The sequence below is a fragment of the Tympanuchus pallidicinctus genome, unplaced genomic scaffold (genome assembly GCF_026119805.1).
Source record: "Tympanuchus pallidicinctus isolate F22 unplaced genomic scaffold, pur_lepc_1.0 scaffold3, whole genome shotgun sequence".
Classification (NCBI taxonomy): Eukaryota; Metazoa; Chordata; class Aves; order Galliformes; family Phasianidae; genus Tympanuchus; species Tympanuchus pallidicinctus.
Genome location: NW_026294747.1, coordinates 42,236,872 through 42,249,815, shown reverse-complemented (window position 1 = coordinate 42,249,815; position 12,944 = coordinate 42,236,872). Strand labels below are relative to the sequence as shown.

Sequence of the window (12,944 nt, the reverse complement as noted above, 5' to 3'; positions counted from 1 at the left end):
ACAACAAGGGTCATTCAGTCAAAGCTTCTGCAGCCTGAATGAAATTTAGATCTTATATTCTATTTATTCTATTTTTACAGTCAACAGACTGTGGTTGCCCATAAAAATAATTAGAGAATCAAGAACATGAACAGTGAAGAACTTGACAGATTTGTAGTAAGACTGCTTTCACACAATGTAGGGGAATGTCTTTTATGGAGACTGCAAGAACATTAAACATATTTATTTATGCAGAAGATCCTAGTTTTTGCCCAGAAGTTTGTAGATCCATGTGGTATTAGACCTCATGTTAAAACTCTACTCTGATATCAGACATCTTCTGGAGCGGCATCAGTCACTAATTCCAAAGACCTGATCTGACACCACAAAGATGCAATGTGAAATGTTATCTCACTAGATCTGACCTGACACAGCTATGTACAATTTTGACAGCACAGCATTGAGTAATTCCTACCACTGTTTTATACCATTCATGCCATCAAGTTCACATCTAAAAATACTTCAGATACTTTCCAAGAGCTGGAACTAGCTCATGTAAACTTTTTTTTTTTTTCATGTTTATGCCTGTTTTTATCACAAATGACAAATGTCTCTATGAGTATTTGCAGGAACTAAACACAATGGCAGCCCACAGCCGATTAAATCTGGGTAAGGAATCACAGAATCATATAGAATCACAGGTGTTGGAAAGGCAGATCAGCTAGCCCAAGCCTCTTCCAAAGCAGGCTCCCTACAGTTCCACTTGCTGGGCACCACGGTCACGTGCCTGGCAGCATCCACCTGACCTGCCCTCCTTGTCAGTGCTTTTATTTAAATCCTTTACTTCTCAGCCACACTTTCACTAATACCCACCTACTCCCCAAAAAACTTGGACCTGCACCCAACAGCCATCTAAATGCAATTCTGCTAACAAAACAAACAAACAAACAACAACAAAAACCCAACACCACTATAAACGACAGTTCAGAGCCGTACCAGCTTTGGAAAAGAAGAAACGCGGCTCCCAGAGGGCGAAGAAATTCAGACTGACAACGAGGCGGCTCTCTCTGCCCATCCCACACCGCACTGACACAGCAGCGCCGAGCGCCAATGAAAGGCAGGAGCAACGCAGCGATGCTGCCCGTGAGGCGGACGCTTTAGCGGCCACGTTACTAGGTCGAATCTTTCGCCCGGCGCCCGCACGGAGGCCGCTACGGAGCCGCGCTCCCCGCGGGCAAACGCTTAATGGCTCTGAACGGCCCAGGCTCCACACGGGCCGCCACGGCAATTCGCACCCCGCACAGCAGGGCAAGCCGTGGGTTGACACCCTAACACGCGAGCAGATCCGCCCGGCCCCTTTCTGGAGAGGGCCTCGCCCCAGCACTCCACGGCCGGGAAGACCGGGAAAGGCAGGGCGGCAGCGCGCCCCAACGCCGGCAGGCCCCGCCCGCAGCCCCCCGGTCCCGCACCTTGGCTCCGCCTGCCGCCGCCCCTCTCCATCTTCACCCCCATGCTCTCGGGCGAGCCCAGCTTTCGGCTCAAAGCGGCAACAGCTCTGCCTCCGCAGCGGCCGGGTGGGGCGTGGCGCTGAGTCTGGCATGGCGCGACGTGTCCTGGCCCGGCGGCCTCCGTTGTTGCCATGGTGTCGGGAGCGTCGCGCTGGGCGGGCGGGCAGGGCCGGGCCAGGCCGCGGCCTCGGGGATGGCTTCTCCCTCGCCTGTAATCCGCAGTAATTATTTAAACCTGCTTGCAACACGACTGAAAGTAAAAAAATAATTGGTGCCAAGTGAGTGTTTTAAACAAAATTACTCATGTTTTGTAGGAGAGAATGGCAAGTAGGGAAGCTGGAGTGTTCCCGGCATGTTACAATGAAGAAATTCACTCTTTCAAAAGAGCTGTTCTTTAGAAATGAACCACAACAGCAAATATTGAAAACCAATGTTTGATCATATCACTGATGTATGCATTAACACTAGTTTTGTTTGTAGTCAACTTTCTGAAGAAGTGATAGGTTTGATTTTACATGGTCACTCTAGAAATAATGTCTCCTATTTATCTCCATGGAAACTGCAGCAGATGATACAAAGAACACAATAACGCTTATGGAGTGAATTCTCAGCTACAAAACGCTGTTTTTCAACGCAGTCAGCATCCTTAGCTATGCATTTTTGCCAGCAATGAACAAGACCCTTCATCCTCATTCCAGATTCCCAGGAAGTCACAGAAGCAGACATAGTCGTGTGGATGAAACCTGAAGTACTGCTGCACATTCTGTGTGACAGTAGTGCTTACCAAAAATTTCAGAAAACTTTTCAGTAATCAACTATTGAATGTTGGATGCATAGCTGAAGTTTCTTGTTAACCCCTAGCTCCTGCTGGGCAGCCTGTGGTTTCCCTTCAAAGCTGCTTTAGTAGATCTTTAATGATTTTTTTTATATTCCCATTTATTTTGTGTGAAGTACTCTTTGCATGTAGCCTTAATTCTTGTGCTCCACATTATAGTGATTATTTCGACAGTCTAATACTGCTTTCTGTAAAATCATCTGTAATGATAATTGTTTTTAAGTTTGTCTGAAAGGGGTCAGGAAAGGAAATACAAGCTTCTTTGGATCCTCATTCCAACTCATCTTCCCGACTGTTTTTTTTATAAAGTGTCTGTTCTCATGGTATGTCAACTTCCACCAGCCATTAGGTAACAAAATAGCTTTTTTTTTTTTTTTTTTCTATAACAAATAATTTAATAGCATTTTTTCTTTCTCTTATATCTCTTTTGGTGTGAAGACAATGATATCATTATAATCATAGAATCATAGAATGTCCTGGGTTGAAAAGGACCACAATGATCATCTAATTTCAATCCCCCTGTAATGTGCAGGGTCGCCAACCACTAGACCAGGCTGCCCAGAAGAGTAAGTTGACTACCCCATGAATAAAAATCCAGAATGCCCTGAATCCAAATGCTCTTTCCCCTTCCCCCAGAAGGATTTTTGACTGCATGTAAAATTAGAAATTAGGAGATAGGGCTTCAGGAAACCAGTTGCCTTAGTTGCTGTGTATCAGTGCTTAGACTTCTTTGTAATAATTCATATTGTTAAACCAGTAGATTGTGGAGGTAGTGATTGTCTTAAAGTAGTGTCGGTTTCAGATACTTGGTGATACTGCAGAGGAGGTTGAGTGCTTGAGATCCTACTGCTGTGGTGTCCTGGGCTCTAGTTGTAATGCTGTGTATTGGCTTCAGAAATCATGCTACCGAAAATGTCTCTCACTTTTGTTTGTTTTGTTTTTGTTGTTTTCAAATGAGCTGCACACAGCAATATCTTTATACTTTTAGAATACTTTTTGTTTCATTGTTTGAATTTGGAATTTCACATTCTTGAATTCTCAGTGTATCATTCCCAACATAGCATAATATAGCATAACAGCATAGTAACTAGGCTGTGCTTTCTGACCCTAGTGATGTATTTCTCATAGTGCCTTCCCATTGTTCATATGTTTTTTCCACCATATAGATAATTACAACTCCGAAATGTGAGTGAGTGTTTTTAGAAACATATCATGACTGTTCCCCTGGTTTCTAGGCAACACTGAGGGAATGTAGCAATTTCCACTAGTTCCCCCTCAATCAGAAGCATCCTAGAAATACCCCAGCTCTGAAGTTTTTTACCTCCAATAGCAACATGTACCAGAGCTCTGTGTTTGTAACTGGTCTGACTTGCAATCTTTTGCCCTTTGGCTCTATTGGATCTCTAAGTGTTTATGTACTTCATGTAATTAAAAGCTAATCCGGATATATTGCAATGTACTCACACATTAAGTCCTGCAACACATACTAAATAAAAATAAGTCTTAAAAGAAATTTAATCAGTCATGGATTTTGATCCATCATAGTAAGTTCAAAAATAAATGAAATGAATTGCTGCGGAGAACAAATTGTTGTCAAAGAAATAGCATATTGAAAATTGTAAATTTTGTCCTCTTCCAAACTGAAAAGAAGAAACACAGTGCTAATGTTGTTGGCTGTCTTTCTCAGGAGGGTATTTTCCCATTTTCCTTGAAATTTTAGAGCACAGTGTGGTATTAAAGTTTGACTGCACTGGGAGGATGGAAGCAGCAGGAAGAGTCACAGTGGAAGGTCTAGAAGATCACCTGTTCTTACTTGAGAAGGTAAGGCTTGCAAATTACATTTCCCCAGTTTATCATCTAGGTAGATCTTATTGCGCTCTATAACCTCCTGAAAGGAGGTTGTAGCAAGGTGAAGGTTGGCCTTTTCTCCCAGATAAAAGTTGCAGGATGAGAGGGAATGGCCTAAAGCTGTGCCAGGGGACATTCAGGTTTCCTGTAATAGCAGGAAAAAAAATATTCTCAGAAATAGTGGTAAAACATTGGCATAAGCTGCCCAGGGAGGTAGTAGAGCATCCTCCCTGGAGATGTTCAAGAAATGGGTAGGTGTGGCACTGAGGGACATGGCTGAGTGGCATGATGTCAATAGGTTGGTCATGGGATTAGATGATCTTTGTGGTCTTTTCCAACCTCAATATTTCTGTGATTTTGTGACCTGATGTAGAAGCCTATTGTTCAGCATATTTATGGTTAATAGTATTTTGCAACAAAACAGCATTCTCAAGACCTGTGTAGTGTTTATTTTTGTGGAAGAAACAAATTTGTTAGAGAAAAGGGCATCAGAAAAAGGAAACAGTCCATAAAAAGCTTAGGGGTTTTTTTAGCACAGATCAGCCTGGTTTCCTCTGAAAAAGAATGCGTGTCAGGCAGGCAGCACCTCCAACAGATCGCATTTCATTTGGGACAGAGTTCAATTTGTAATGTCAGAATTCTACATTTCTGGGATTTAGCTGGCTTGGAAAACATGGTTTGTGTGCACCCTGAAGATTTTTTTTATTATTTTTTTTTTTTTAGGGAGTCTTTGCTTGTTTTAAGCCATTGATTTTCCTTCGTGCTCTGTTTTCCTTACAACTGTCTAAGTAAGCCTACATATGCAGGCAGAAGATATCCCCAAAACCAAATCTGCAAACTGTGCTCATACAGAAAAGCCCTAAATTCATCACACTGTGTACTTTGATATGGAAATAAGCTTTTTAGTTTTTCTTGAGATTCTTGCTCTCTCCATTTTGGCATTAGTGCCCTGTTACAGTGCGGCTTTGTCATCTGCCTGTGCCTCAGCATGTGCACCTTCCCAACACTGGCTGGCTGCTGCTCACAGCAGGCAGCTGCTGCCTTGCAGAAATCCCCAGCCTGCACTTTCAGATTCATTGCATTCATTCTTCTGCAGTGGTCTAGAAAGAAGAATGTTTCCCTGAAACATCAGAGGAGGCAGTGCTTTCTGAACACATTTAAACAGACTGCCTGAGCAGACTTTTTGTTCTTACCTGGGAAATTATTGTGTCAGGCAAAAGGAGTAATACTCCAAGAGCTGGTGCAAGGGCAAAGACTGAAGTAAACTCTAGGGTGTTTTTTTAAGTACACTTTTCTAGGATAAATTTTTGGTCTGCCTCTGTGCTACATGGTTGTTTGATCATTTGGTCCTTAGAGTTTGATGGGAACTGCTGAGTCACGGCCTGAACCTCTAATTGATCATCTGAGGCGAGCCATGAGTCAGCCACAGGAGCACAGCTGAAGGCAATTCACCTGTGCTGCTGGAAGGGGTGGAGCATGGCTCCACCCCTCCTAGACTTATTTAAGAGCTGGCTACCAGTGGGGAAGGATCTTGTCTGGAGATCCCCTCTTCTGATGTTTTTTGTAGGTGAGCCTGGCATGTGGGTAAGCCTTCCATTTATTCTCTCCTATTATCTTAGTCTGCTTTGCCTAACTCTCTTGTTCTTTTTGTGATTATAACATCTTGATATCTATTGATTATACAGAGTTGTTTAAAGTCATTGTTACTTTCAAAATGATAAGAGAGTTATATATTCTGACAAGGCTGGAGACTCTCTACCTTTCTTCATAGCAGTGTGTTTAGTGGTTTTGTTACTGTCGTATGGCAACGGTAGTCAGATATTTTTGTAAATGCTAGGGTCCCACTGGGAATGGTGATGCAGAAACAACTAAGAGGAGATGATCCATATCTTAAAACTTAAAGTTTTTAATATACTGTAATTTAGAATGCAGTAAGAGAGCTAGTTTAAAGTAAGAGAGAATGTGATAAGGAAGATGATTGAACTATAGCAATATATAATGGCACAGTGTTAAGTTGCCATACTTTTTGTTGCTTTTAGAAGAAAAGGTCTCCCCTGCAGTATGAGTAAGTACTACCAAAACTCCCTCAGGAAGCTGCTGTGCAGATGTACTCTGTACATCTATTCTTTCTTTTCAGTTTTATACAGTCATATCATGCATCTGCCCCGTGATACAAAAATATTTTTTAAGTATAACAGGGAAAAAACATATAAATTGTAGATGGTATTTTGGGCTGTAATGTAAAACCCAGTAGCTGGGGTGACTCAAGATCTGCTTGTATTTATTCTTACACTATGTCATTTTCTGTTTATCTACTGCTCCCATGAAAGTTTACAGACAAGAAGACTGTAAATGAAAAATAGCTCTTTTTCAGTGCTGACTGCTGAGAACTGTTCTTTTCTCATTATTTTATTTGAATGATTAGGTATTGAGAATACACTGTAATAACTAAAGATGTAATTGGAATTTTAAGAGGGAAGAAAACTACATAAATGTCATAACCGGTTGCCCAGAGCATAAGATATGTTTTATTTTCTAATATTTTCTATTGTGTCACAAGCAGATGCATACTTACAGAAACTAAGAGGAAAAGGATAAAAACATATTTTTAATATTTCACTCAATAACAGAAAATTGCGACTCAAATTAGAAAAATATAAATGACACAGCTCTATTAAGATCAGTGAATAGACCAAGATGGATTGCCTGTATCTACCCAGCCTACAGCAGGCAGACAGAAGAATGTCAATGCAGCATTTGTGTGGCCCATCTAACTTGTACACAACCATTACAGAGTGCTCATACTTGTTTAGTATTATGTGAATCCATGCACATCCTTGAACAAATGGGATCCTGTGTGCTCAAGAGAGTTCCTTTGGATATGACAAGGTCAAGAGGAGAAATCCTCAAGGGTGGCTTTAAAATTGCCTGCAAGACAAAAAACAAATATACTCTAGTTTTCCGCTGTAGTTTCATATCTATCTGCATGGTTCATGACATACAATTTATCTAGAAATAGAAATTCCCAACTGGAATAGTTTGGGGGTTTATTTTGGATTTAGAAGGTACTGTAATGGCATTGCCTCTTTGTTTATGCTTACTGGAAGATGAAGATGACAGACTGAGAAAATCTCTTGCATGCTGTGTTGCATAAGTAATAGTGATTTCTATCACTTTAACCACTTGTAACTATGTGTGAAAGAAAGCAGTGGGCAAGAGAACAACAATAATCAAACTGGAGGGTATGAAGTGTAACTCTTGCAATAAATTTTGTAAGAGTATTTTTTTTCCTGTGGAATCATTTTATTAATAGTAGGGGGAAAAAAAAGAACAAAATAAGGACATTTTAGGAAGAAGTACAGTAAGTACTTTCTGTTACACTGTCTAAAGCTTTCCTTCAGTTTAAAGTGGTATTCCAAGGAAAAAAAAACTTATTGAACTTAAGCTTTACTTATTGAACTTGTGCATTGATACTGATATCATAAGACTTCAGGAAAGTCCACATTCTGATTGAAACAGAACCTGAATTTTAATGTTTTAGAACTTGTTATAATAGCACCACCTTCCCCATAAACATGTTATATGCATCAGGAAAAAAAAAAAAGAGGAGTTTAGTTTGATGAATGTTTCACAGACCCAGGAGTCAGGGTGCTCACAGTTTGTTTACAGTCTGTCGGTGACTTGTGTGACCTTGTGTACACCCCGAGACGGGTACCTGAGTAGGCTGCTGTCTAAATCACCTTAACATGATTCATAGCTTGTAGTAAAATGGAGATACTTAGTTAGCTCACTTGTCTCCATTTTGGAATGAGATTTCTGCACTGTACTTCTTATCAGTAGGAACATAAATGACATTCTGTTGTTTGAATAATAAATATCAAAACTGCAGATTACAAGATACAGGTGAGTACTGAACACAATATTTATTTTTAATCTTCTGTCACAGAAAGCAGGAGGGTAAGGCTGACTTTTAATATTAAATGTGAATAGCACTGGCTGTTGAACGGATAATGTAATGGAATATAGAAATTCTGACTAGAAGGAATTGAAATTATTCTGAGTAATCAAACCAGTTGTAGAATATAGAAATAAAGGAAAATATAACCAGGATAGGGATAAGTCTTACGTGCTATGATGGTTTCTTTAATAACAGGCAACAACATTGTATTAATGTTTAATAAACTGCTCAGGCTCTGTCTTAAAAATTTTATGCTTTTATTTAAAAGTTTGCTCCCATTTTATTCCGTAGGTGGGTGTATGCCAGTGTTGTACCAGTGCTAATCTCAATTCTAAATTTTTTTTTATTTCATCTTGAGATTGGTAACTTAGTTGTGGCTAGCTGTGTTCCTTGGCCCCATGCAATTCTCTTTTATTCCTGTACTTTTCTCAGAAGTTTCTGGAGTGACCTCACTGTGGGCTAAGCTCTCTCTGTCTGAACAACAAGGGATCCAGTTAAATATTTGCAGATGTTTTTCAATCCAGCAGAAGTTGTGAGGAGGAAATTTTCACTTTACTGGAGGTGTAGTTATCTGTCTCTTAGTGGTGTTTGTCAATCATTTCTCTAAATCCAGAGATTTAGATCTGAAGAGAAAGCAGTTTGAGACGCAAGTTATTTATTTATTTTTTTTTTTTAAAGAATAATGCAGGTTTTAAGTAGCCTCAGTTGTTCCTTGACCTAATAACATTAGCAGTTTTTTAGGTGGAATTAAATACTTGAGAAGGAATAGGTCACGTTTAAAGCCAAGTTCTTCCTGAGAATAAAATGGAGGTGAATACAAACTGTGTCAGACTGTTGTCTTTTGATTGGCAGGTGTGAAGGTACATTTTCCTTGTTGCTCTGGAATTGTCTGAGGAAGAAATGGTTCTTTCAGTAATTTTGGGATGACAACAGAAATCTTTGATTTTAATAAGTCAGAAATTGGGGTGAGGGTAGACCTATCAATTCTCCTTTGCTGTGTAAGAAAAAATGATTGCATTTTGTTTGCTGAAAATTGATGTATTTTTAATTTAAAGATTTCAGTGACCATTTCTTTCGGATTTCAGTAAGTTTTGTGGATTGCATTACTGGTAAAGAGTTTGTGTTTTCTATGCTTCTGTGCTGTGGCTGTGGCAGCAATACTGAGCTGACAACTTCTCCAAAATAGTGAAAACATATAGCTATGTTAGTTTATTGTCTTAAAAGTCAGTTCCCATGGCAGCCTCTCCTTCTCTGAAGATGCCATAGGCTAGCAGACTCTTGTGTATCCAATGTTTGCAACAGCTGGATTTCCTCCTACTACCATGTAGCAGGAGAATCAGAAACAGCTGCAAATAAAAGCACTTTAGCTGCTTTCTATTACTAACCCCTGATTAATGAATAATTAATATGATTGTAGAAAACAAAGTAGGCCAAAAATAGATCTTTGTTTTAGTGACTCAATTCCTCAAGCTAAACCTTAAATATATTCATTTTGTAAAATTTCATAAAAAAAACAGCCATGTCCAAGAGAATTTTTGTACACAGTCCATCTACTTGTTGTATTTCAAATCTTAGTGTTTTATAAACATTTGTCGTAACAAAAAAAAAAGATAGATATTTAAGCAAGTTTGTCTTTTCCTAGGAGTAAAACAGATCTAAACTAAGGATTCTCTTCCTTAACGATGTCACACCTTTGAAGCAGAGAAGGCATGTTCAAGAGTCAAATACTAAATACAATCTCTTTTGTTTTTGAGTTTGTCATGAGTTATGTTAGTATTAATTTCTTTGCTTTAGTGAGTTTCATATAAGAAACGAAAAGACAGAAGGATCCTGGATTTTCTGTGGTTTACCTAGAATATATATCTTTACCCAGTTATGAGAGAAATAAATGTGTTAGTATGTGAAAAAGCCTGAAAAAAATTATGCAAAAAAATTGTAAATAAGTAAAAGTTGCAATAGATTATTAATGACTGTATTTCAGTTTTTGCCACTGCTTTTCAAGACAGAGAATTACTGGAGTAATAAAAATGAAGTTGACATACTGCAATACATTAACAGGTATGGATTTCTGTGATTAAATAAAATGAAAAGTTGAAGGGCTTTCATAATATGTTCTTTTTGGATTGTTACAAAATAAAGAATGAGCTATTAATTATAATTAAAGGATGATGTTATATTGCCAGAAACTAATATGAACTGCTGATTTATAACCCAAGAAGCCAATGTGCATAATTTATTAATATTTGTGATAATTAAGAAGGAGGATGGTTTTATGCATAGAATATTTTATATGGAATGAACTGCTAGTAGAGGTATATTTTTACCAAGCAGAATGATAGTAGTTGATGTGCATATGTTTTGATCCTTGCACTGTTTTGTTTTTTTTTTAACAGTATTTTTCAGTTTATCAGTCTGGGTTCTTACATTGTAAAATTATGATTTTTTTTCCTGGCTAAGTGTTTGGCTTTGAAAAATCTCATTTCCATTTTTCACTCTATTCAAGATCTTAATGAAACTAAATGAGATGCTAGACCATTCTGTACACCAGTAATCTCATCTGTAAGAAGATTTTCATGATCTTTTTTGCTAGAGATAGCTCAGCTGGAAGATGCAAAAGAGAATAGAATTAGCTGTATTATGTTTCTCCTTGATATTTCAAGTACAAGCATTGACAAAGGAAAGGTATTGATCTAACTAACAAGGACATGTAATGGCAAACTTCCATGCCTGTTTATATATTTAGCAGCATCTAATGTTAGCATCAAATTTCTGTCAAGATCTATATAACTGTAGCTGCACTGATTTCTCACTTGGTATGCAGAAAACTTGTGCCATAAATGTACACTTCTACGTTACTTCTGAACTCTTCAATTGAGTAAATTTAACCACTGTTTGTGTAGATAATTAGTTATTATGATGACAGAACCTTCTTTTGTTCCATTGTCTTCCTTTACTCAAAATGCTTGCAACTTATCTTGGTGCTAAATTCTTTACTTCCTTTATTCTATTACCATGGTTAGGGTACTGAGGGATTTGGTGTTATATGTTAAAAAGAAGATATGCAAGATATTTGGGTGCCTAACTGCTGTTGATTCATTTGGTGTTGGTTGCCTAAAAAACTTTTGGAACCTGGGCAGGAATGATTGCTTCATATTCCTGAGTTCTTTGCTGGTCAACTGGAAATAATTTAAAGGGGCTTTTTTTTTTTTTTTTCCTGGAGTGAATACCTAGCACTGTCTGCAAACTGTTTTTTTTCGAGGTTTCTTCATCTGTGGATGGAAAAGCACTTGGCACTTTTGAACACATTGGTTGACAATGCAATACTGAAACAGTCACCAATCCCCAATACTCTCTAGAATTTCAAAGATGTGTTCTAAATGAGGGCTGAGGAGTGCCTTAGTGCCTTAATAGTTAGCCTTGTGAAACTGAAAAAAAAAAGTGGAAAGTAAAAGGAAATGCATATCTGATTTGTACATGTGTTTTGTAGTACTAGTAATTTTGATCTATCTTTTAAGCATATTAAATTTCTGGGCTAGAGATTATCCATGTCTTGTTTGTATAGTAAGGAAGATTACTAAATGGGATCTTTATATAAAAATACAGCATGAAGATGTAAAAAAGTGTTTTTTGTTGTTCATTTTGAACAGAAGATCCCAAGACTTTTACATGTTACATACAACAGTAACTGCAACTGTTTTAGAGCAGCAGGGAGGCATTCCTGAAATGCTCTGTAAAATACTTAAATAATATCTGCACTCAGAATGTAAACATAGAAAGGAGGCAGCTTATAGAGAACCTGCAATTGTTAGCTTAGGAAGCTTATGCACATTATTTTTTCTATTCTTCAGCATGAAGACTTGTTATCACAGTACAATTCCCAATTCACATAATCTTATATTTACATTTATATTCCCAGACTACATATAGTCCAGAAGCTTACTATAATTGTGTAGGGTGACACTTCTTTTCATGGGTAGTAAAATGAAATGCATGTTACCTGCTGGTCTGCAGGCTGTAGCAGATCTGCTAACTGTGAGAAGCCACTGCCTATGGAATGATTAACACTGAGCTTCTTTCTTCGGTGAAAGTATGCCACGTGTGAATAACACTGCAGTCTCTTGCCATGTTACATCTAAACTTGTAATCCCACTATATCTTATCTAACAATATACTGCAAAACAGTTAATGAAATGGAGAGTATGATAATCAGGGTAGTTGTTGTGGAAGATGATGTTATATACTGGGATGAATCCAGTCATTTCGTTATTTCCTTTTTTCTCCCCAAGTCCAGAAGATTCTACTCATGGGTTTGTATTTCTACTTCTTGTATGGCTATATATATGTGCATGTGTATGATTTGTGTATATATTCAAACTGGGATTCATCTACTGAATCTTCAGAAATGTGGGAATAGCTCTTTTTTCCTTGATATATTAAGATTTTCCATCATGAGACATTTTTCTGCTCATCATTATAATGCCTGGCACTGCTCCTTTAATAAGTATTAGTAATTTTTAATTTACACTCAGAACATAGTCTCTGCTCTTCTTAAAACAGAATATTAATGTACTGATTTGGTTTTGCTTGAAATACCATACTATTTCAAGGTCTTTTTCTCAAAGAGGTCCAGTGCTGATGTGGCTAGTTGTGTGCAGATATAAAGACCTATGCAATTCAGACTGTTACCTTTTGAACAATGGCTGAAGTAGTGACAGTGAAAGTTCTGCATCTGTGTGGTTTGGCTGAAAGGTGTCTGCACTCAGCTACGAAGTTGGAAGAAGCTAGAGGAAAGATCTAGTAAAGTAGAACTAAAGAA

At 38.2% G+C, this 12,944-nt stretch overlaps 1 protein-coding gene and 1 long non-coding RNA gene across 2 annotated transcripts in view; one reads left to right on the top strand and one right to left on the bottom strand.

Annotated features, from left to right (window-relative positions):
* SPATA7 (spermatogenesis associated 7) overlaps nt 1–1,698 on the bottom strand; it is a 35,242-nt gene extending 33,544 nt beyond the window's left edge. The window contains exon 1 of the mRNA XM_052692796.1: nt 1,449–1,698. Within this exon, the coding sequence (XP_052548756.1) occupies nt 1,449–1,620 (172 nt within the window). The 5' untranslated portion in view covers nt 1,621–1,698. The remainder of the gene's footprint in view (nt 1–1,448) is intronic.
* A 3,860-nt stretch (nt 1,699–5,558) lies between these two features.
* On the top strand, nt 5,559–12,344 carry LOC128085963 (uncharacterized). The gene is made up of 3 exons (XR_008209181.1): nt 5,559–5,754; nt 10,110–10,186; nt 11,388–12,344. It is a non-coding gene; the product is annotated as an uncharacterized LOC128085963 (long non-coding RNA).
* The last annotated feature ends 600 nt before the right edge of the window (nt 12,345–12,944 follow it).